Source organism: Gorilla gorilla, chromosome 1 (genome assembly GCF_029281585.2).
Source record: "Gorilla gorilla gorilla isolate KB3781 chromosome 1, NHGRI_mGorGor1-v2.1_pri, whole genome shotgun sequence".
In the NCBI taxonomy this organism is placed as follows: domain Eukaryota; kingdom Metazoa; phylum Chordata; class Mammalia; order Primates; family Hominidae; genus Gorilla; species Gorilla gorilla.
Genome location: NC_073224.2, coordinates 177145341 through 177171523, shown reverse-complemented (window position 1 = coordinate 177171523; position 26183 = coordinate 177145341). Strand labels below are relative to the sequence as shown.

The 26183-nt window shown below is 35.3% G+C and overlaps 1 protein-coding gene across 2 annotated transcripts in view; it reads left to right on the top strand.

Moving 5' to 3' along the window:
* The window catches only part of ATG4C (autophagy related 4C cysteine peptidase), an 81856-nt gene that overhangs the window by 29831 nt on the left and 25842 nt on the right, over positions 1-26183 (top strand). For both annotated transcript variants that reach the window (XM_019019202.2, XM_019019194.4), the window contains exons 4-9: positions 3438-3671; positions 5862-6192; positions 7994-8064; positions 15891-16027; positions 20925-21003; positions 21663-21739. In XM_019019202.2, the coding sequence (XP_018874747.1) occupies positions 3438-3671; positions 5862-6192; positions 7994-8064; positions 15891-16027; positions 20925-21003; positions 21663-21739 (929 nt within the window). The remainder of the gene's footprint in view (positions 1-3437; positions 3672-5861; positions 6193-7993; positions 8065-15890; positions 16028-20924; positions 21004-21662; positions 21740-26183) is intronic.

Below are 26183 nucleotides of genomic sequence, written 5' to 3'. Positions count from 1 at the left end.
TATGGAACCAAAAAAGAGCTCGCATAGCCAAGACAATCCTAAGCAAAAAGAACAAAGCTGAAGGCATTACACTACCCGACTTCAAACTATACTACAGGGGTACAGTAACCAAAACAGATATATAGACCAATGGAACAGAACAGAGGCCTCAGAAATAGCACCACACATCTACAACCATCTGATCCTTGACAGACCTGACAAAAACAAGAAATGGGGAATGGATTCCCTATTTAATAAATGGTGCTGGGAAAACTGGCTAGCCATATGCAGACAACTGAAACTGGAACCCTTCCTTACACCTTATACAAAAATTAACTCAAGGTGGATTAAAGACTTAAACTAAGACCTAAAACCATGAAAACCCTAGCAGAAAACCTAGGCAATACCATTCAGGACATAGGCATGGGCAAGGACTTCATGTCTAAAACACCAAAAGCAATGGCAACAAAAGCCAAAATTGACAGATGAGATCTAATTAAACTAAAGAGCTTCTGCACAGCAAAAGAAACTGTCATCAGAGTAAATAGGCAACCTATAGAATGGGAGAAAATTTTTGCAATCTCTCCATCTGACAAAGGACTAATATCCAGAATCTACAAGGAACTTAAACAAATTTACAAGAAAAAAACAATCCCATCAAAAAGTGGGTGAAGGATGTGAATAGACACTTCTCAAAAGAAGACATTTATGCAGCCAACAAATATATGGAAAAAAGCTCATTATCACTGGTCTTTAGAGAAATGCAATCAAAACCACAATGAGATACCATCTCACGCCAGTTAGAATGGTGATCATTAAAAAGTCAGGAAACAACAGATGCTGGAGAGGATGTGGAGAAATAGGAAGATTTTTACACTGTTGGTGGGAGTGTAAAGGGAGTTCAACCATTGTGGAAGACAGTGTGGCAATTCCTCAAAGATCTAGAACCAGAAATACCATTTGACCCAGCACTCCTATTACTGGGTATATACCCAAAGGATTATAAATCATTCTACTATAAAGACACATGCACATGTATGTTTATTGCGGCACTATTCACAATAGCAAAGACTTGGAACCAACCCAAATGCCCATCAGTGATAGACTGGATAAAGAAAATGTGGTACATATACACCATGGAATACTACGCAGCCATAACAAATGATGAGTTCATGTCCTTTGCAGGGACATGGATGAAGCTGCAAACCATCCTTCTCAGCAGACTAACACAGGAACAGAAAACCAAACACTGCACGTTCTCACTCATAAGTGGGAGTTGAACAATGAGAATACATGGAGACTGGGAGGGGAACATCACACACCGGGGTCTGTCAGTGGGTGGGGGACTAGGGGAGGGATAGCATTAGGAGAAATACCTAATGTCAATGACAGGTTGATGGATGCAGCAAACCACCATGGCATGTGTATACCAATGTAACAAACCTGCATGTTTTGCACATTTATTCCTGAACTTAAAGTATAATAATAATAAAAAATATAGCCACTTCAGCTTTCTTTTGCTTAAAGTTGCATGGTATATCTTTTTTCATCCTTTACACTTAATCTATTTGTGTCTTTACATTTAAAATATGTTTCTTATAGGAAGTACTAGCTGAGTCTTGCTTTTTTATCCAATCTGATAATCTTTGCCTTTTAAATTAAGGTGTTTAGGGCCAGGCACGGTGGCTCTCATGCCTATAATCCCAACACTTTGGGAGTCCAAGGCAAGTGGATTACTTGAGGCCGGGTGTTTGAGAACAGCTTGGCCAACATGGAGACACCTCGTCTCAACTAAAAATACAAAAATTAGCCTGACATTGTGGTGCATGCGTGCAATCCCAGCTACTCAGGAGGCTGAGGCACAAGAATCGCTTTAACCCTGGAGGCGGAGATTGCAGTAAGTCAGGATTGCACCACTGCACTCCAGCCTGGGTGACAGAACGAGACTGTTTCTCAAAAACTAAAAATAAATAAATAAATAAATGTGTTTAAACCATTTACTTTTAATATGATTATTGATAAAGCCAGGTTTAAATGTATCATGTCATTATTTGCTATTTGTTAAATCTTTTTTTTTTGTTTTCTTTTCCTCCCTTTCTGCCTGCTTTTGGATTGAGTATTTTTATGATTCTCTTTTATCTCTTTTGTTGTCTTATTAGCTATAACTTTTTATTGTTATTTTAGTGGTTTAAGGTTTATAGTATACATCTCTGACTTATCACAGTCTGCCTTCAAGTGATATACCAAGAGCCTTACAGTATACTTCACCTTCTCCCTCTTGGTCTTTATGATATTGTTGTCATGCATTTTACTTATTTATATGTTATACACCCCACACATTTTACTTAATATGTTATCCACCCCATAGTAAATTACTATTATTTTGGTTTAAATAGTCAAATATCCTTCAAAGAAGGTATCATGTTTGGTGTTCTTCATTCCTTTGTGTGAATCTTTATTTCCATCTGGACCAGTGGTTTAATCATGGCTCAATGCAGCCTCAACCTCCTGGCTCCAGTGATCCTCATCCTCACACTTCAGCCTCGCAAGTATCTGCACCGCACCTGGCTAATTTTTTATTTTTTTTAGAAATGAGGATCTCACTATGTTGCCCAGGCTGTAGTGCAGTGGCACGATCTTGGCTCACTGCAACCTCTGCCTCCCGAGTTCAAACGATTCCCTTGCCTCAGCCTCTCGAGTAGCTGGGACTACAGGTGCCTGCCACCATGCCTGGCTAATTTTTGTATTTTTAGTAGAGATGGGGTTTCACCATGTTGTCCAGGCTGGTCTTGAACTCCTGACCTCAAGTGATCCATCTGGCTCAGCCTCCCAAAGTGCTGAGATTACAAGCGTGAACCACCGCGCCCAGCCAGAATCTTCCTGTTTTAGCCTCCCAAAGTGCTGGGGATTATAGATGTGAGCCACCACGCCTGGCTAAGGTTTCTTTTAATACAGGTTGGCTGGTGATGTCTTCCAGCTTTTGTGTATCTGAAAAAGTCTTTATTTTGCCTTTATTTTTGAAAGGTGTTTTTGCTGCATATAGGATTCTGAGTTAATGATTTTTTTTCTTCACTACTTTGAAGATGTTGCTGCACTATCTTCTTCTTTTGTTTCCAGTGAGAAATCTAATATCATCCTTGTCTGTGTCCCCTCTTCAAAGAGTTAATTATGTATAGAATATAGGATATTATTATTAATAACAAGAGTATTGTTGATAATACCTTATATTAGTTAACTCTACAGTATGTAAAACATTTCAGCATTGATTCTAACTTGATTTTCATAGGCAGTTATGAAAATCTAACTTGATTTTCATATCTTTATTTTAAAAGATAAAATTGGAAAAAAAGGATTAGAAAGATTGTGACATACTTCACATCTTAAGACAGTAATGATAATGTTTGTTACCATTATAGACATTTCTCTGGTTATCTTTAGACCGTATGTTTATTTTTTAGATGAAGATAAAACGTTACCTACAGAGTCGGGATGTACAATAGAGGATCACGTAATTGCAGGAAATGTAGAAGAATTTCGTAAAGATTTCATTTCTAGAATATGGCTGACCTACAGGGAAGAATTCCCTCAAATAGAAGGCTCAGCTTTGACAACAGACTGTGGGTGGGGCTGCACATTGAGAACTGGCCAGATGCTCTTGGCTCAAGGACTCATACTACACTTTCTTGGTAGAGGTAAATCAAATTTCTGTTTTTCTTTTTTTTGTTTTTGTCGTCGATATTTTTCCATTTGAATTCCAGCTTACAAACTGCATGAAATTCCCTGAGGTTAATTTCTTGACTGTGAGATTTTCTAAGGAGTTGTAACTAATTTGGTGTATTGCATTTTTTTTGAACTGGGTCAGATATGACTTATATGTAAACTTTCCTGATTCTCTTTTCAAAAATGCAGGTTAAATATACCTGTTATTCTTGGTCACCATTATGAGTTAAGTTAGTTCAATTTTTAGTACCCTTTGGATTTTATTGTTCTTACTGTTTCTTTCCTTTTGGTTGAACTCTGGATTATCTCCAGTTTAGTTAAGTCCTGGGCAGGTTAATAACAGTGATTTTGGGGACATATGTAATATTTTTTAAATTTTAAGAGACTTTACTCTGGTTTCTTTATTTTCTCCCTACATGTCAATAATGGTTTAAAAATATTTTTATCTTTATTAGTGTGATTATACTCAATTATATTAAATCGATTAGACATACTCTTTCAAATTAAAAACTTTTTTTAGCAATAGGGTCTCACTCCATTGCTCAGGCTAGAGTGCAGTGATGTAATCATAGCTCATTGCAACTTCGAACTCCTGGGCTCAAGCTATTCTCCTGCCTCAGCTTCCTGAGTAGCTGGGACCACAGGTGCGTGCCACCATGGTTAGCTAATTTTTAAATTTTTTTGTAGAGATGTGGTCTCACTATGCTGCCCAGGCTGGTCTTGAACTCCTAGGCTCAAGTGATGCTCCCACCTTGTCCTCCCAAAATATTGGGATTACAGGTGTGAGCCACTGTGCCTGGCACTAGACATATTCCTAATAAGGTAATCATGCAGTTTTAGACCCTAAAAAATGTCATTGATACTTAACTTACATATATATGTTTTTCCTAATGTGCCACCTTTGTGTTAGTCCATTTTTAATAATGTGTACATTTGTAGGAATATTTTAGTTTACAATTTTAGGATATCATATTTGATTATTAAATATTGTCAGATTTTTATAAGTGTTAAGACAGTATCCCTACAATGCATGGCATATATTTAGTAACTTTTTTGTAGAGATTATTGATGAGATTATTTAGAGAGAATGTTTATTGAAGAATGGTGTTGAAAATGTAAGGAAAATAATTTTTAAACTGGTTTTCTGGGATGATTTATTTATAGTCTTGTGCAGTCATGGGCAAGGATTGGAATATTTTTCAGTCCTCACTAGATCTCTGAATCTATGACTTATTTTGTTAACTTAAAATTACATGCATGTTTGGGTATTGTCTTGTTATTCAAAACAGTGACATAATGGATATATTTGATTTTTCAAGGTCTTTGATCTTTTATGATTTCATTTATTAATTATTAGAGAATTGTTATTACTCTGTTAATAATGATTAAGTTATTCTGAAGAAACGTACAGGAAAATATTTTGAAAAAAAATTTAAAACTTCCATGGTCAGACTTCTATTTTAATATAATCAAAACATCCACTTTCTGAAGATATCTTCTTATGAGTATCGTAAATGTTAGTAAATATGTTTATTGTGCCTTTGGGTAGTCAAGACTGGATGTTTGATAAGCAGTCTGATAATGAAATACAAAAGTCTTTATCTCAGCACTGTTAAAGAACAGAAAAAAGAACATCTGGGATTGTCCATTTTTACCCAAGGTTACTATTTTTTCTTTCTTTTGTCTTGTATTTTTGTAATTTTTTTCTTGATTACATGAAATTTTGGAAACTACGGAAAAGTACAGAGAATAATACCATTAAGGTAGAAACATCATTGATATTTTGGCATATTTGTTGTCTTGTACCTTTGTTTTTTTAAGCAGTTTTATTGAGATATAACCTATATATCATAAATTCACTCATTTCAAGTGAATAATTCAGTGGTTCTTAGCATAGTTATAGAGTTCCACAATCGTCACCATAAATCTAATTTTAGAACATTTTTATCATCCCTTGAAGAAACCTTGTACTCATTAGCAGCCACTCCCAGTACCTCTCCATAAGCAACCATTAATCTACTTTTTGTTCCCATGTATTTACCTATTTTTGAATTTACTGTCTTAGTAACCCAAATGACCTTAAATGCTACGTATTTATTTTAGTAGAATTGTTAAAGTATCTATTTAAAAGATCTGAACACTTTGCTTTGGGACTACTATAGCTTGGACCTGGCCTGATGCTTTGAATATTGAAAATTCAGACTCTGAATCATGGACTTCCCACACTGTCAAAAAATTTACTGCATCATTTGAAGCATCACTTTCAGGGGAAAGAGAATTCAAAACCCCAACAATTTCTCTGAAGGAAACAATTGGGAAATATTCTGATGATCATGAAATGCGGAATGAAGTTTATCATAGGAAAATCATCTCTTGGTTTGGTGATTCCCCCTTGGCTCTTTTTGGCTTACATCAACTAATAGAATATGGAAAGAAGTCTGGGAAAAAAGCAGGAGATTGGTATGGACCAGCTGTGGTTGCTCACATTTTAAGGTAAAATTGTTTTAAAATCTTTCTTCTTGTGACAGAGGTCCTCAGGATTAAGAGATACTGATTTTTGCAATGTGTATATATAATTGGAACTTTAAAAGTCTTAACTGTATGAGAATGTTGATAAAGACGCTTTCATTTGCCAGCAGGGAAAAAAGAAGACATACTGCGACTCTAGTTACATTTAATTTATTTACTGACAAATTTTTCTTCTCTTTCTCTTAGGTATAGACATCCCAGGTCTGTTTCTAATCAGGTTTTCATTAGAATACCTTACTGAAATGCTCTAAACACTAACATCTCTTTCAAACTTGGAACGTGCATAGCATTATAGTTTTTTTTAATAGTGTAACCTGGGGGCTGTAATGTACTGATAGTGTAATGAAATGTCAAGAGCTAAAATTGATATTTTCAGCATTTCTTTGCACACATCAAATTCTTGTGAATTGGAAATGTATGGCACTGTTAATATTATAATTATATCATGGTAAAAGTAAAGAATCTGTGACATTCAGGATAGTTAGAAAAAAGTCGAAAGTCAAATTTCACTTTACTTCAGCTTTTTATGTACCATTTATTTTGATACCAAGTTTTTAAAAAAAGATCTTATTTGTGTGTGTATCCCATTTTTGTTATAAACTAAATCATTAATATTTCATATAAGTATAGCATGTTGTGATTTAAATTTACTCCATTTAAAATCATATATAAATTTGAAATCATTACAAAGCATTTTTGCATATTAACGTGCTTCTATATTTTATAGGCCAGATGCTTACAATTGAAAAGTATTTGCCTAATGTTATTAATTTGATTGTTAATAATATATCAATTCCAACTTGGTATGACATTTATAAAAGCATAATCATAAAAGCATAGTTTCTACCCTTCAAGATGTTCTCTACTCCAGGGGACAGCAAACTTCTTCTGTGAAGTGACAATAGTAAATATTTTAGCTTCACAGGTCTTGTAAAGTTTTCTGTTGACCATCTTTCCTCTCCCTCCAGTCCCTTAAAACTGTCAAAAACCTTTCTTAGCTTGCAGATGGTACAAAAACAGGATACAGGTTGTATTCAGCTTATGGGCATAGTTTGCCAGTCTTTCTTCTACACTAACACATAGGAACATGAATAATAGGGCATTTTCAATTAAATGATTACATATATAGTTAAATAAAATTATATTTCCACAATTTGCATAATCACCGTTTATAGATATTGTTATTGTGATTTTTTTCACATCATGCACACCATTGAGAACATTATACTTAGGAATATTATTTAATTTACAGTTTTACTTATATAATTTCAAGACTTGAAATTAGGAAATTCATTTGTTCAGGTCATATAGGTTTTTGAATGAAGGAAAAAAGTCATGCTGTTGTTTAAAGAACGAACAGTTTCTTAAGTGTACCAGAGGACAGACACAGTAATTGACTCCTAGTCAGTAATGTAAGTTAATTTGCAGCAAATCTTGCAGCATATTCATACCACTGGTAAGGTGAGTGGTTGAGAGAAATCCTTCTTTTTGGAGGGAAGGGAGTAGAGCTTTATACCCAATAATTTTTTTGATGTATTTTGTAATTTGTGTTTTAATGTTCTTTGAGTAATTTAATGTAATATTCAACTTTGAAAATTTTAATCTGATGTCTGATACCATTCAGATACTAGTTTTTGACAGCAGACACTATGAGTTAAATAGGAAAGTCACAAAACTGCTGGCATTTTTTCCTTCTTAAATTAAATCTTTAGTTGCCAATAGGAAATGTTAGGATTTTGAAAGATAACGCTTGTTATTTTCTCAGAAAAGCAGTTGAAGAAGCAAGACATCCTGATTTACAAGGAATAACTATTTATGTTGCACAAGATTGTACAGGTAAGGAATGTATATAATTCTAATCTTTGTTTTATTTGGTCATACTTTTTATATGTGTTTAGCTTATCCCAGTAATACTGTAAATGATTATGAAGGTAGGGACCATGTCTTATACATTTTTGTTCCTAAATGTAGTAAGCACTTAATAAAAATATTTTTTGATTGAATACATACTATGAATTTTTAGTTGCGATATTAAAATAAATTCTCAAAGAATTTCAGCATTTCAAATAACTACTTTAAAAGTGATAGGCAGGAAAATTTAACATAGGTATATACTTGGGCTGCATGTATGCTGGGAACCATTTCATTGGTGGACGTATTTCAAGGAAAGAAAATTCTTAGTTTATCTTATGAGGAATTGAATATATTTCTCACTAATACTTCAGTAAATCATCTACTAATGATGCAGCTATTGTCCAGATTTGCTTTGTTTTATTGTTTTGGGTCTTCTTTTTGATGATCACTGTCTATACAGGTTGAGTATTTTTTATCCAAAATGTTTGAGACCACAAGTGTTTCCGATTTTGTATTTTTTGGACCTTTCAATATTTGCATGTATGTAATGAGATATCTTGGGGATGGGACTGAAGTCTAAACATGAAATTCATTTATGTTTTGTATACTCCTTATACACATAGCCTGAAGGAAATTTCATCCACTATTTTTAATAATTTTGTGCATCAGACCAAGTTTTGACCGTGTTTTGATTGCAACCCATCACATGCAGTCACATGTAGAATTTTTCACTTGTGAAAAATGCTGTGCTCAAAAAGTTTTAGATTTTGGATTAGGAATGCTCAACCTGTAGTAATTTTGAAACTTTGTTGCGGATAAAATAGACACCTCAATTCTTAATAAATTAAAAATGGCTTAGCCACCTCATGCTGTTAAGTGTTTTTTTTACAGGAATACTCTTACAGTGATAAAATATGTTAATGTTTTAGAAAAGTTAAATATACTTCAATCATGTTTTAATACAAGGGTATCTATAAAATGCTTAAGGTTACACTGATAACCACCTAGTGTTTGTAGTGTGTGATAATAGTTACCAAATATTCATGCGTTTTTGTTTGGCCTTGTAAAGAAAGACCAATATCCGTAATTATAGCCATATGAAAAGAAAAGGTCTAAATTTTCAGATAAGTATATGAGTTTTGCAGGTACTGTGTTTTTCAAGTAGGAAGTCTTGAAAAACATTTGCTGTGTTAAATAGTTCTAATTAAGCCTAAGGATGTACCTAAACAAGTAATCATTAAATAAATGTATGAATTTCCCTTTTGTGCTTTTATTAACACAGTCAGCCTAGATATTTGTTACATATAGTTAATTAAGCAAACATTACAGTGTTCCTTGTTATAGAAACGGTTTGTGTAATTTGAAGTAGTTCTTAAAATTTTTATCACTCATGTTTAAGACTCCTAAAGGGAGAACTTGTATTTGTATAATTTCGATAGACTATGAGATTAGGAATTAAGTGAGACCAGACTCTATCAGTGATTTTTTCCCCCTCTGTCTTCATTAGTGTTTTTAAAGGTTTTGTTTTCTATTTATTTTCTCTTTTTCTTATTCTGTGTTGTTTTCCTTTGTACTTGCATCTATTTTTATGGCTTTAAATACTTAGGACTATGTACTCTATACTAGGACTTTTAAAAATACCTTTTTAGAGCCAAGCACGGTGGCTCATGCCTATAATCCCAGCACTTTGACAGGCCGAGGTCGGGGGATCACTTGAGCCCAGCAGTTCAAGACTAGCCTGGGCAGCATGGTGAAACCCTGTCACTACAAAAAATACAAAATTTAGTTGAGCATGGTGGTGACATGCCTGTAGTCCCAGCTACTCGGGAGGCTGGGGTGGGAGGATCACTTGAGCCCTGAAGGCGGAGTTGCAGTGAACTGATATTGTGCCACTGCACTCCAGCCTGGGCAACAGAGTGAGACTCTGTCTCAAAAAACATTTCTAACCCTACCTGAGTCACTATGTGATAACTTATATTTTCTGCCACCTTTCAAATATCTCCACTTGCGTATTCTACAAACACTTCAAATTCAGCATGTTTAAAAGTACACTTACTGTTTCCCTCGGTCCCACCCCTTTTCTTTCTATTTTCTCTTGGCTAATAGTGGCATGTCCACATATGTACTCAAGTAGTAAGTAGAACCCACTTATTCTTGACTGCACTTTCATTGCTTATATTATATTTAGTCAGTCAATACTTAAGAAAATGTTCCTGAAATCTGTTCTCTCATCTTCATTCTCATTGATTTAGATCAGACCCTCATCTCTTGTTTGGACTTTAGCTTAATTTCCCTACCTGTCTCTTTTCCCTTTTTGGTCCATCTGATCAAAAGAAACTGATCATGTCCCTTTATCTACAAACCAATGACTGCCCATTAACTCTAGTCTCATGTTATCTTGGCATATGAAGCACAATGAAGTCCTTTATAATTTGTCCCGACCTACATTTCCAGCATCACCTTCTAACACTATCTTCCATACACAGTACACTAAAATATTTTCTGCCCTCAGGCCATTCCTTAGACATGGTGTCATTATCTTTTTTCCCCATGCCTTTGTGCATATTATTGCCTCTGCTTGGAATGCTTTTTATTATTAGAATGCCTCTTGTTAGGTCTTATTCATTCTTCAAGAACATGCACAAAGGTTATACCTTTGGCAGTCTTTCCCAACTCTCCTTAGGCAGAATTACTTTTCCTCTGTGGTCTGTAACATTTGGAAATACTTCTATTAAATATTGAACTTGTAATTCACTTGTGATATCACCTTATAATTGTTTGTTTCTTATATATAATATCAATGATTGTTGAGGTAGCAGGCATAGAAGTAAGGTATCAGAATCATTTGGTTGAGATTCGCTGCTGTAATGAGCCTCTGTTACAGAATTGGACTATGTCATATGCCTTACATATATATTGGAAGTGAAGGAAAAACACCAAACATTTGGGCTAGACAGTCTTTGAAGTCAGGATCTTATTTATTTTATACCTCTCTAGTGTAGAACACATCAATAAATAGCAGGTCCTCAATAAATGTGTGTTGAATGAAGATGAAGGGTAAGAATGCAATCTCTATCCCGATGAGGGAGAACTACCGTGGCATTTTTGTAGCTTTGGTTTCAATTGACTATGGGAGATAGGGGAGTTAGTTGACGAGAAGAATTTGATAGCTCAGTCTAAATTTGGAATTTAAAGGAAAGAACTGGGACAGAAGTGGCAGAATTTCCTATTCGGCTCTTCTGGGAAGATCAGAAGAGTTTCATTCAACTGACAAGGAGTATGGGTGTAAAGTATGTTTTGAATAAAACTACTTTAATTTGAATAAAATAAAATTTTGTCTATATTTGCTTCTACCAAATCCTCCTATTTTCTCTTGAACGGTGGTACTTAGACTGTCATACCCACCATCATACCAGAACTGCTCTTTTCTCTTTGTCTCTCTCTTTTTTTTTTTTTTTTTTTTTTGAGACAGGGTTTTACTCTGTTGACCAGGCTGGAGTGCAGTGGTGCGATCATAGCTCACTGTTACCTCAAACTCCTGAGCTCAAGTGTTGCTCCTGCCTCAGCTTTCCAAGTAACTAGCATTAAAGGCATGCATCACCATCCCTGGCTAATTTTGAAATTTTTTATAGAGATGAAGGTCTCGCGGTGTTGCCCAGGCTGGTCTTGAACTCCTGGCTTCAAGTGATCCTCCTGCCGCAGCCTCCCAAAATGCTGGGATTATAAGTGTGAGCTGGCTGGGCATGGTGGCTCATGCCTGTAATCCCAGCACTTTGGGAAACCAAGGCAGGGGGATCACAAGGTCAGGAGTTCGAGACCAGCCTGGCCAATATGGTGAAACCCTATCTCTATTACAAATACAAAAATTAGCTGGATGTGGTGGCAGGTATCTGTAGTCCCAGCTACTCGGGAGGGTGAGGCAGGAGAATCCCTTGAACCCCGGAGGTGGAGGCTGCAGTGAACCAAGATCGTGCCACTGCACTCCAGCCTGGGTGACAGAGGGAGACTCCGTCTAAAAAAAAAAAAAAAAAAAAGCATGAGCCATTGTGCCCACCCCAAAACTGCTCTTACCAGTAATTTAATCTTTCTAAGCCTCGCAGTAACTTCTCAGTCCTCATACCACACAATCTATCAGTAGCGTTTGACACCGTTGACTCTTTCCTCTTCCTCCTTACAACACTTTGTTTACTTGATTTCTGGACACTACTCTGTAGATTTTCCCTCTGCCTCCTTATTCACTCCTTCACAGCCTCGTTTGTTGGTTTTTCCTCATCTCCTTGATCTCTAAAAATGTCATGTTTTAGTGCTCAGTGTTTAGACTTCATCTCATCTTTTTTTCTGTCTATACTGATTTGAATTCACCAAGTCTTGTGGCTTTATAATGCAGATAGTAATCTGCATGTTGGTAACTCCCAAATTGATAGGTCCATCCTAGTCCTCTCTCTAAACTCCAGTTGCATGTCCCTGTCTACTCAGCCTTTCTGTTTACCTAACAAGTATCTCAAACTGAATTCCCAATTCTCCCTCCTATATTTTCCCCTCCTCCAGTCTTCCATGTCTTTATAAATGGCAACTTTCTTACTCTGTTTGCTTAAACCAAAACCCTTCAAATCACCTGTGACTCAATTTTTTCTCTCACATCTTACATTTAATAGTGAGTCCTTACTTTATCTTCAGATACATGAACTGATAACTTTTTTTTTTTGGAGATGGAGTCTCGCTCTGTTGCCCAGGTTGGAGTGCAGTGGCGCGATCTCAGCTCACTGCAACCTCTGCCTCCCAGGTTCAAGCGATTCTTCTGCCTCAGCCTCCCAAGTAGCTGGGATTACAGGTGCCTGCCACCATGCCTGGCTGATTTTTTGTATTTTTAGTAGAGACGGTGTTTCGCCATGTTGACCAGGCTGGCCTTGAAGTCCTGACCTCAAGTGATCCACCCACCTTGGCCTCCCAAAGTGCTGGGATTACAGGTGTGACCCACCGCGCCTGGCCGAACTGATCACCTCTACGTGACCATTCCCTATTTTTTTTTTGAGATGGAGTCTAGCTCTGTCACCCAGGCTGGAGTGCAGTGGTGCGATCTCCACTCACTGCAAGCTCCACCTCTCGGGTTCATGCCATTTTCCTGCCTCAGCCTCCCGAGTAGCTGGAACTATAGGCGCCCGCCACCATGCCTGGCTAATTTTTTTGTATTTTTAGTAGAGACGGGGTTTCACCATGTAAGCCAGGATGGTCTCGATCTCCTGACCTCGTGATCTGCCCACCTCAGCCTCCCAAAGTGCTGGGATTACAGGCGTGAGCTACCACGCCCGGCCGACCATTCCCTATTTTTACAGTTACTACCTTTGTTCAAACCACCATCATCTCTTTTTTTCTTTTTTTTTTAATTTAAGTTCTAGGGTACATGTACGCAACGTGCAGGTTTGTTACATATGTATATATGTGTCATGTTGGTGTGCTGCACCCATTAACTCATCATTTACATTAGATGTATCTCCTAATGCTATCCCTCCCCCCTCCCCCTACCACAACAGGCCCTGGTGTGTGATGTTCCCCACCCTGTGTCCAAATGTTCTCATTGTTCAGTTCCCACCTATGAGTGAGAACATGCGGTATTTGGTTTTCTGTCCTTGCAATAGTTTGCTCATAATGGAAAGCCACCATCATCTCTTGCTGGATAACTGCAGCGGCTTTGTAACTGTTCTCTGTGCTTTAGCCCTTGCCCCTGTAGCCTATTTTGGTTTTAGAGTAAAATGAAAGCAAGTTTATTAAGTAAGTAAAGGAATAAAAAAGTTGCTACTCCATAGGCAGAGCAACCCCTTGCCTATACAGTCTATTATGAACACAGGAAACAGGCTGTTAAACTGTGAGTCAGATTAGGACATCCCTAAAAAATTCTTCAATGGCTTCCCATCACTGAAAAACTGGTCTTTACAATGGCTTTCAAGAGCTCACACAATCTGTCTTCATTCTCCCCTATAACTATAATCTTATCTTCTAATCCCATTTTTGCTACTGTACCCCTTGTTTACTTCCCTCCAGAAGACTGGCATCTTGTTCCTGGGACATGCTAATTATACTTCTGCCTTAAGATACTGTCACTTTTTGATCTTTTAACTTGGAATGCTTTTCCCCTAGGTATCTATCTGTATTACTTGGTTTCTTTCTTTTGGTCTTGATTCAAATATTACTTTCTCATAAGATCTTCCCTGGCCACCTTATTTTAAATTGCCCCCCTCTCAGCATTTCCTGTTCACCCTTCTCTCTTTGTTTTTTCAAAGCATGCATCACCATCTCTATTTCCTCCATTAGCATGCATGCTCAAGAAGAGTGGGAATTTTTCTGTTTTGCCTGCTGCTGAAGGCCCCGTGTCATATAGTAGCTAACTATCAATAAGTATCTATTGAATACATAAATCAGGTAGGTATTTTTTTTAAACTTTTATTTTAGGTTCAGGGGTACATGTGGTACTTGTTAGACAGGTAAACTTATGTCACGGGGGTTTGTTGTACAGATTATTTCATCACCCAGGTATTAAGCCTGGTACCCAGTAGTTATTTTTTCTGCTCCTCTCTCTCCTCCCACCCTCCAGCCTCAAGTAGACCCGAGTGTCTGTTGTTCCCTTCTTTGTGTTCATGAGTTCTAATCATTTAGCTCTTACTTTTAAGTGAGAACATGCAGTATTTGGTTTTCTGTTCCTGTGTTAGTTTGCTAAGGATAATGGCCTCCAGCTCCAACCATGTTGCCACAAAAGACATGATCTCATTCTTTTTTATGGCTGCATAGTATTCCATGGTGTATATGTAGCACATTTTCTTTAATCTGTGAGATGGGCACTTAGGTTGATTCTGTGTCTTTGCTATTGTGAATAGTGCTGCAGTGAACATTCGTGTGCATGTGTCTTTATGGTAGAATGATTTATATTTTCCTGGGTATATACGCAGTAATCATTGCTAGGTCAAATGGTAGTTTTGTTTTTAGCTCTTTGAGGAATTGCTATACTGCTTTCTACAAATGGTTAAACTAATTTACACTCCCACCAGTGGTATATGAGTATTCCCTTTTCTCCACAACCTCACCAGCATCTGTTACCTTTTGACTTTTTAATAATAGCCATTCTGACTGGTGTGAGATGGTATCTCATTGTGCTTTTGATTTGCGTTTCTCTAATGATCAGTGGTATTGAGCTTTTTTTAATACGCTTATTGGCTACATGTATATCTTCTTTTGAAAAGTGTCTTTTCATGTCCTTTGCCCACATTTTAATGGGGTTGTTTTTCTCTTGTAAATTTGTTTAAGTTCCTTACAGATGCTGGATATTAGACTTTTGTCAGATGTATAGTTTGCAAATATTTTCTCACATTCAATAGGTTATCTGTTTACTATTTTGATAGTTTCTTTTGCTGTGCAGAAACTCTTAAGTTTAATTAGATCCCATTTGTCAATTTTCGCTTTTGTTGCGATTGTTTTCGGTGTCTTTGTCATGAAATCTTTGCCTGTTCCTGTGTCCAGGATGGTATTGCCTAGGTTGTCTTCTAGGGTTTTTATAGTTTTGAGTTTTACATTTAAGTCTTTAATCCATCTTTAGTTGATTTTTATATATGGTGTAAGGAAGTGGTCCAGCTTCAGTCTTCTGTGTATGGCTAGCCAGTTATCCTAGTGGTATTTTTAACTTACTAAGACATTTCTGGTGATGCCAGAGATGAGATAGCTGGCTGTCCCTTGTGGGGTGGAGGATAAATTTGGGTAAAAATATTTCTGAAAATCGCTTTTATATAAAATTTAATACATATTCATTATGTTTTTCTCAGTTTACAATTATGATGTAATTGATAAACAGAGTGCTTCCATGACTTCTGATAATGCAGATGACAAAGCTGTTATTATTCTAGTTCCTGTTAGACTTGGTGGAGAAAGAACCAACACCGACTACTTAGAATTTGTGAAGGTATGAAATAAGTGCTGAATTTTTTTAAGGCAATACTGGCTAATATGAAAAATATAGAAGGTTTGCAATTTTTTTCTGTTAAATGAGTAGTGATGATTTTGCAGTTGTACGTTGTGCGTTGCAAAGTTTGACATTAGAGATTTTAAATTTCGGTATTATAAGACCAATGTGAGTTGAAGAGCACAGTGTTCTATAACAAAATGAAAAGCCTTTTAATCTTTGTAGCTAATTAGGGAGACACAGATGCAGCAGTAATCATAACCTGTAATATAGTTACAGTTTCATTATTCTTATTTGTAATTTTAAGTATATATCTTTATTCATAAAACTAGCTTTAAACTATATCACATTAATTATTGAAAAAACTCTCTATTACTGCTATGTTATCTCATAATATGTTTCCTGTGACACCATGATGTCAATAAGAGATGAGATTATTTCTATAGCTAGAAATAATGAAGATATGAAGATAGTATTTGGAGGAATTCCAACTTTGTTTTTTTCACCTTAACCAGTTAAAAATCAGTTCTTTCTTGGAGCACATTGTTTGGTTTCTTGCACCAAAAGAACCTGTGTAGTTATGGTATCTTGTTTTGGGCACCAAGACATTCACATATGATAAAATACCTTGGAAATAGTTTCTGATTAAGGCAAAAGTTTTTAGTTTATTTTCATAGTTTCAATAAAATTCTTTATTTTTTAGTAGTTTCTTTTTGCAGCAGTAGTTGGAATTCTTCTTTAAATGGAGTGTTATGGGATATAGTAATGTTGAAATAAAGTCTGAATCTATCTTTTATGATTAATAACAATTTGTTCCCTCCATGAGGCATTAATCCCATATTATAGTCTCTATATATTTAGTTGGAACATCTATTCTCAGGGTAGATTGTGCTAATTCTAGAAATCTAGAGCAGTTGTTTTTAACATATGATATACATGGAAGTTTTTTAGCTGGTATACTGGCTTTTCTTGATAGTTACTAAAATTTTGGAAGCACATTTGTTACTAAGAGTAACAATACTGTAATATATCAATGACATATTAATCTTCCAAATAAAGGTAAGGTTTTGATGTCTGACATGTATCTTTAGTAGGGTTATTGGTGCAGTGTGAGAAGCTGTGAACCACTTCATCCAGAGAATCTGTTGAGGGTTTTGAGACTTCTGACATGTTGTCATCTCTAGGGGGGTTCTAATCAAATCTGAACTGGATTCTTTTTTGCCTTCTCTACTACCATGAGAAGATTAGAAACTGATGCAGTCTTGGAACTGATTCCTTTAGCCAAAGCTTCATTCCTGGTGGAATGGGTTGCAAATGGCTTCAGGCATGTTTCATCTTGCTGAGGACTTTGCTATTTGGTGGTATTGATAGTATTCATTAGATGGTCTCACTGCCTAATGCTCTTGAGTGATTCATGGTTAATAGCTTAACCATGGTTTGTAGTGAAATGTAGCATCCTGCTACACTGTATGAGGAGGAGGATGCTACATTGTATGAGGAGAAGGAAATTTGATGTGTGTTTTATTGGTCCTTATCACAGGAGGTTTATTTATTTATATTAAGTTTTTTAAGGACCTGGAATGAGGAAAATCCAGTATGTTCTTTTTCTTCAGCAAGACAAATTAGGACTTTTCTTTTTGTAGTGAAACGAACTATGGTTAAGCTGTTAAAGTGAAGCCTCAGTATCTAACATATAGGAGTTACTCAATACATATTTGTTAACCCTAATTTGTATAATACTTTTCAATGTAAATTTATCTCATTTTGCCCTCACAGTAGCTAGGAACTGGATTGTCTTTATGAAACAGAAAAGACATAGAGAAGTTAAGTGATATATCCAAATTCAGATAGCAAACTGGTAGCAGAGACTAGACTTTTCTTGACTGTAAGTTTGTTTTTCATGTTTTTCTCTAAAACATGAACTTTTTGAAAGGTAACATTTTCTTGAGCTTCTACTAGCTTGATTTACACCGTAGTCCACTACAGTGGGAGAGCAGTGACTATTGAAACATTTTGATTTTCCAGTTAGGTAAAAATGGCTGAAATGGTTAAGTGGAGTAGGTTATATGATAGGTATTATGTTTGGCCAGAGGGGATGGTTGAGTCAGACCCCAATGAGAGCATGTAAAGAGGTATTCACTTAGAAGTGAAAAGGTAGTGTGTTCATTAGCCCTAAAAGAAAAATAATTTTTTCCTTTTTTTCATGTATGGTCAGCCGTTGTATTTTTTCCTGCCAAACCAATGTACATTGGTGAGTCTAAAATGAACTGTTCAGTTCTATTTTTCAAATTTATTAAACAAGGTATTTCAGAGATAGTGCCAACATAGCATCCTGCTACATTGTATGAGAAGAAGGAAATTTGTTGTGTGCTTTATTAGTCCTTACCACAGGAGGTTTATTTATTTATGTATGTATGTATTTTTAAGGACCTGGAATGAGGAAAATCCAATATGTTCTTTTTCTTCAGTGAGACAAATTAGGACTTTTTTTTTGACTGATTACTTCAGTCTTATTTATTGCTTCATGGATACAGCTCAATAAATTTTCACCACTAGAAAAATAACTGTGAAGAAGCTCTTTTAGGAACTGAAAAGTGTTTCAATCCAAAGATACAGCCTCTTACATGTAATGGCATTCTAGCTCCTAATCTGCTTCTAAGCGTTTATTACTAAATTTGCTCTAATGCGTTGCAAGGGAAATACAGATGTCAAGAACCAAAGTCTTTCTTCCGTTACTTAGAACCATTCATTTTCTGAGGAGAGTCAGTGACAATCCTTGCTATATATTTTTTTCTTTCTTTTCTCAGTTGTAAGAGACATAGAACTTTCACTGCCTCACAGGTCTCTATGATATAAACATTGCATTTCAACTGATCAGACTGCCTCAAAGTAAGGCACTCTCTAATTGTATTAAGGATTTTTATTTAGGGGGAAAACAGTAGAATTCTTAATTGATAAGTAACTTTATTACTGTTTAGTGAGATTTTTGATACAATTTTATCTTTATTTTTAGTTAGCTCTAAGATTTTAACCTGATATGCTTTCTCTGTTTTATTTAATTTTTTCAGTTGCAGCTCTCATTCAGTTTATCATTTCAGAAAAAACTTCATGATATTTTTACAATACTAAGAATATACAAGGTTGTTCTTTAGAGGGTGTCCGAGTCCATTTTTTGCTGCTGTAGCAGAATACTGGAGACTGAGTAATTTATAGAGAACAGAAATTTATTCTCTCACAGTTCTGGAGGATGGGAAATCTAAGATCAAGGCACTGGCATCTGATGAAGGTCTCCTTGCTGCGCTCTCACATGGTGGAAGGCAGAAGGGCCAAAAGAGGGCGAACTCTGTCCTCACGTGCCAGAGGAGCAGGAGAGAGAAACCACTCCTGCAAGTCCTTTTTATAGCAACATTGAGATTTTTGATACAATTTTATCTTTATTTTTAGTTAGCTCTAAGATTTTAACCTGATATTCATGCAAGCTCTGCCCTCATGACCTAAACACCTCCCCAAAGGCTCCAGCTTTCAACACTACATTGGGGATTAAGTTCCCACACATGAATTTTGGAGGGAATAAAAATGTTCAAACTATAGTGGAGGGTTACTTATAACAGTGAGAACTTGGAATGACTTAAATATTTATAGTGGAGGTTTTAAAGCACATTTTGTTGTCATAAAATAGAATATTTTTCAGCTACTACATATTATTAATATAGATCTCTATTTATTGATAGGAAAAGATATTCATGACATAATGAGCAACAAAAGGTTACAATGGCATGTGTTGTGAGATTTCACATATATAAAATTGTATTTGTAAATCTGTGTGTGTATATGTATGTAATGTAGACAGATGTTAAGAAGGTGTTCCCCCAAATATTAATAATGATGAGCTCTGGGTGTTGGAATTTGGGAAAAGTTTTACTTTTTTCTGTATTTCCTGTATGTGTGTGTGTTCTCTATGGTTTGGTTACTTGTTAAAGGAAAAAGAACGTTTGTCCGTATATTTGTTTTTATATCTTAGAGATTTCAAAACATCCTCTCATTTAAGAGAAGGAAAGCTTAACTATTGTTTAATTGTGGGATTTTATAACCTATACTTTATCATTATTAGTGTTTTATAGGATATATCAAAATTATTGCAGGAACTGTTGTTAAGACATTAATTGATTCCACTAGACATTTTAAACTTACTCAATTGGACATGTTTTTAAAAAGATATAGAGTTGATTTGGCCTAACTTAAATAGAGTTCTGCTTAGAATAGATTGCTGAGGGGTGTATTAAATAATTTATTGTGGTATTCCTGATATTTTATGATTAGTAAAATAAATTGTCTTTAAATGCAATAATTATTATTTTCCTTGGATTAAGTTATTTTCATTACTCTTTATTTCAAATGAAGTAGCATAAAAAATTTGAGTGAATGCCATTGATTAGAAAATGGCTTTCAATTTGTGATTCTAAGACTCAAGGTTCAATGAAAACAGCAGTAAGGACTAAGAACTATCTTTAGCATTTCAAAAAGCCTGACGAAAATTTTACGTTGATCACAGTGAAGCTGCACCAGCTAACTGGAAGGCTAAGTGTATTGGCTTTGGCAGGAATTTTATTGCCTTACGGTGGTAAAATTGATTATCTCTCTATGTAGTAGTTGTTTAATGTTGTTGAGCAACACGCTGATCAAAATATTTGATTTGTCATGTTAATGTTGAGTGATTTAAAGAAAAGGAAGGCAGTTTGGAAGACAAGTGGATTTCAGAACCTGGGTGCAAATGTAATATAAATGATAACTGGTAGTGGTAAATTTGGGAGCTACTAATATTAGTAATAGAAATTTGTTTGCTTTGAATAATTACCACTTGCCCCTTGACTAAATCTGTATTAATTTTTTTTGGCAGGGTATTTTAAGCCTGGAATATTGTGTGGGTATTATTGGTGGCAAACCTAAACAGTCATATTACTTTGCTGGATTTCAAGGTTAGTGATTTAGTAAAATATATTTCTTCATTGTTTTCTTTTAAAAGTCAGAAAGTTAATATGAGATCATCTGGAAACAGGATGATTAACAGAGCGAAACGAGTACATTATACATTCATCAGTCCTACTATAGCCACTCATTTGTCATTTGGTCTACAACATAATTAGATTCTGTAAAATATATGTTTAATTTCTGTTATTGCATAAACAAGGCATAATTTATTGGTTGTGCTAAACTTCAGAAGACATCGCTGGCACATTCTGGCAGTTGCTATTTACATATTTACTTTTTACCAGTTTTAGTGGTGCAAGTAGATGATAAAATGACAAGCAATATGTTCTTCCTGTCAAGATAAAGAAGTGCAATACATTTTTCATATGCAAACTGTAGAATATAATTGTGTGTTTGTGAAAGTAATTTTATCACCAAAAATTAAATGACAGTCTCATCACTTTATAAAAATTCTGCTTATACAAGCATATTTGATTATGCAAAAGTTAATCTATCCTGTGCAAACCTATGTTTCAGTCAATGAATATCAGTCTGGCAAGCTGTTACTCCCAGATTTTTTTCAGCTGTTCTACATAGAAATTGGATTGTAAGCAGTGTAATAATAAGGTGTTTTTTGAATTACTTGTCTTCTGTTTTGTCCTTGTAGATGACAGTTTGATTTACATGGATCCTCATTACTGCCAATCTTTTGTAGATGTCAGCATAAAGGATTTCCCTCTTGAGGTACTGTGGATAAAGAGCTGATACTGTTTTCTTACCATATGAAGTAAACTAATTATTTAGAGATGTGCTAGGTAGCTATGCTTTTACGGTATTATAACTACTGGTTAATAATCAATATTTTACTGATTTATAGAACCATAATTAACACAGTGGTCAAAGGTTAAGTACTTTGTTGCTGAATTTTAATTTATGATATACTTTCTTCTTCATTTATCTTTGTCTCTAACTTGTTAGAAACCCTGGCCATACTAAAATAAATGATCAAGTCTCCAAGTAATTTTATGTAGAGACAGCTAAACAGTACTGAAGAATTTAAAATGTTAGGCCTGTTTAAAAAAAAAAAAAAAGAAAAATAGAAAGGGATAGACGGGTTAGAGTAACAAAGCGACTTAATGCGGTTATCTGCTAAATTATTTTGCTTTGAGTACAGTAATTAAATCTTAGCCTTTAGTTAAGAAGTTTTCAAGAGCTTAGTTGGGTTTCTAATTTTTTTTGAGCTTTTATTTCTTAACCTCTTCTTTTCCTTTATACAGGTCATTTTGTGATCCAGTATTTTAATTCAGAAAAATTTGAGAATACATAAATGAAACATGTAATTATTACATGGTTTTGATTGTTTTCCCAGTTTGTGCTTTTACAGACTAAAGTAATTTTACAGAATAAAATAATTTAAATCACTTGAGTGTCATGGATCACTAATTTTCAAGGACTTGATGAGTTGCAAATATAGTTGAATACTTTGTTTTAGTAATTGCTTGCTAGCTAATATTAACACCTAATAGTATTTAAGAGGTAGAATATGAAAATAGATAAACCACAAGGTTAAAGTCTGGTTCAGAAAGATATATTATAAAACATTTTGGCATCCTTTGTAAACTACTACCTCAATTAAAGTATAAGCATCTGGAGGCCAGAGGTCAGGTCTATTTTGTTCTTTCATAGTATCTTGCACCTTAATAAATATTTGCTAGTTGACTGATTGGTACTGGGGAAGGCACTACAGAATAATTGTGCCATGTGAACTACATCGTAATTCTCTTTCTGCCTTGTGGTCTTGTAGCACTGATTCTTGTGTCCAAGTTACATTTCCAGTAGATTAGTGCCAAATTGACTCCTTATAAACAGTAGATACTTGAGATTTAGATGGAAAATTGTTCTTAGTATTTTAGTATTACCTAAATAAGCAAATTAAAAGATTATTGGTCTGATTATTTTGGCCAGTAGAGAGAAATTATCCATCTGATATTTTGAGAGACTGCAAAGATACCAAGTGAATGAATATCCTGGCTATGTGTATACAATCAAAATTAGAAAGGCTTCAACTCATTATTGGGAGACTGTTGCAACACTCCAAGAGGGAGTTATTAATAATAAAGGTTTGAAGTAGGCTGGTGATAGTGAAAATGGAAAGGAATAATTGATTTTAAGATTTTACTGTGTAAGGTAAAATTTGTTAAAATTGACTTCTTAAATGCACAGAAACATTTCTTATATAGTGGGACACTTATAGAATGGGTTTATAGATGTTATATTTTTAAGATTCTGGTAGAATATCTTAATCTCTGTGGAAAATTCCTGTTAAAAATTTTTATTTTTCTGAAATGAAGAGATTTATTTTAGTTAGTAGCATCACTTGTTTTCCTATGAAAGTATAATATAAAAATTATATCAAGTTGTAGAGGAATAAAATTTCACTTTTTGCTTTTTATCATCTTTTAAGTTTATAATACACCAGTTGAAGGTGTTTTAATTACCCTGTATTACTAACCATCCTTGCTTTGCTATACTGCTTGTATATTTATAGCTAGTGAAATTATGTAGTTGATTAATGTAAAAAATTATATGCATATTCTAAAACCACCCTTATACTTCAATTATTAAAATCATTTTTATAGGGAACTTTTTGGATCAGTATTTTTTTGGTTAATAGATGGAGAAATTGAAACCTTAAATCATCCACTGATTCCACATAAATAATTGCTGGTAGTCCTCTGATATTTTGAGTGCCCTAAATCTAATAGATTGTGAAATTTTAAGGAAGTGGGATGATATGAGAATATTTGAGATTAAAGAAGAGATTTAAACAGATTGCATCTTTTGTTGTTCTTACAGTGTTGAATTTCTACATTTCTAGAATTGAACTCTTAACATTTTGAAACCAAATCAGAGTAACTCATTTCTTTCTTTTTTAATGAGCTCCTTCTAGGTGCAAGGGACTTTCATAAGCCCTTTAGAGTCCTCTGTTGAACTCTTTTCTTCTCTGTGGTTCCAAGTGTTTTGATTATATACATTTCTATTAATGTTTAATTCTTGTGACATTTTCTTCTGAAATAAATTAGTATATCCTATTGAATTTCTATACTAACTTTTAAGAGACTCTTCCTCATTTTTAGCTATCTTCACTGAGTTTTTAACACATTGAGAAGTGAACATCAGCAGTTATATTTGGATCCTAAGTCTAGTAGTGAAGATATGCCAGGGATATCTTTGGTTAGGACTGAGGAATGGAGCACATGGTTCAGTGTGAGGGCACATTATAATGTAGAAACTCACACTGTAATTTTCAAACAGAAAATGAGGTTCAGAGGAGCAGCATGAACAGCCTTAAACAAAAGTCATCAAAGAACAACTTGAAATTAGAAGGGAGTGAGAAGAGACCTCAAATGGGCTTTGGCAGTGAGGGTATGTAAGAAAAGCTTTATTAATAGACATGTCAGTTTGTTCTGATTGCTGGGTCCCCAATTCCAAATGTCAGATTTTAGGAGGTTCATACAGTGGTAACTGTTTTAATCTACCTTAGGAAATTCAGAAATAGTGGCAGTAAAACTTAGAATTACGTGATGTGGGCATCTAGATTGGATGAGTGAATTCTTCAGTGAAAGATAATACCCTTTATGAATTACACATGTGAACTGCAATTAGTAGTAGGTTTTTTTTGTGTTGTCTTTTGGGTGGAGGATAGGGTCTTGCTCTGTTACCACTCCAGTTGGAGCGTAGTGTGTAATCATAGCCCACTGTAGCCTTGACCTCCTGGGCTTTAGCGATCTCTCCACCTTAGCCACTCAAGTAGTTGGGACCACAGGTGGGTGCCACCATACCCAGTTAATTATCAGTAGGTACTTTTTAATAAGGGTATTTTCTGATTAACTGTCTTAGGAAGCTTCATCTGAATCACCAAAATAGCATAGCTGTACCTATAAGCATATGTTTCAGTATTGTTTTTGTATGTTTAGGTAATTAGACTTCACTATTCTAAACAATAAGCCTAGAATAGTGCCTGTCATTTTGTAGGTGCCTAATAACTATTAAGGCAATTGGTAAATAATGTATCAAAAAATGAAATAAACGGGAATTGATTCTGGCCAGTATTTCCAGAAACGCTGTTACAGAAGTGTATCTAGTGAATACTCCTTAAAGTGCGTTTGTCAAGTAGATGCTACTCCTCTTACCAATCATTAGAATTTTAAAAATTAAAAAAAATCTTAAGTGCATAGCTCAAAAATTATCACGAAGTGAACATAGCCCTGAATTAGGAAAATATTTGAAAGTTTAACTTGTTCTGCAATAGACAACGACTGTGAATTGTAAATTCATGTTGATTGGCCTTTGAATCTTCTTGGGTAAACAAAATGATATGAATGGCCGGGCATGATGGCTCCCGCCTGTAATCTCTCCACTTTGGGAGGCCAAGGCAGGTGGATCACCTGAGGTCAGGAGTTTGAGACCAGCCTGGCCAACATGGTGAAACCCCGTCTCTACTAAAAATACAAAAAAATTAGCCGGGCGTGGTGGTGCGCGCCTGTAATCCCAGCTACTCGAGAGGCTGAGGCAGAGGAATTGCTTGAACCTGGGAGGCAGAGGTTGCAGTGAGCAGAGATCGCACCGCTGCACTCCAGCCTGGTCGACAAGAGTGAAACTTCATCTCAAAAAAAAAAAAAAAAAAGTTTAAATGATATAAAATGCCTCTCTGTTGTATGAGTCCTAGTGCTCATGCAGCAATACCCAATATCAGTTTAAGTGATCAGAGATTTATATCTGTGTTTTTGTGAATATTTTAAAAGTTCTTTGTAGATATTAAAACAACCATGAATAACAATTTAGTGTTTGTTATTATCTATGATGGTTGTAGTCAGTACAGTGAGATAGTAATAAGACTATTCTGGTTTAGTATTATTGGTTCTTACATGAAAAGCCTTTTAAAATCAAAAAAATTTTATTTTCTAGAGACGGAGTTTTGTTCTGTCACCCAGGCTGGAGTGCAGTGGCACCACCATAGCTCACTGGCACCTCAAACTCCTGGGCTTACGCAATTCTCCCACCTAAGCCTCCCAAGTAGCTGGGACTATAGGTGAACGCCACCACACCTGGCTATTTAAAATTTTTTTTTAGAGGTGGGGTCTTGCCATGATGCACAAGCTGGTTTCAAACCTCAGCCCTCAAGCAA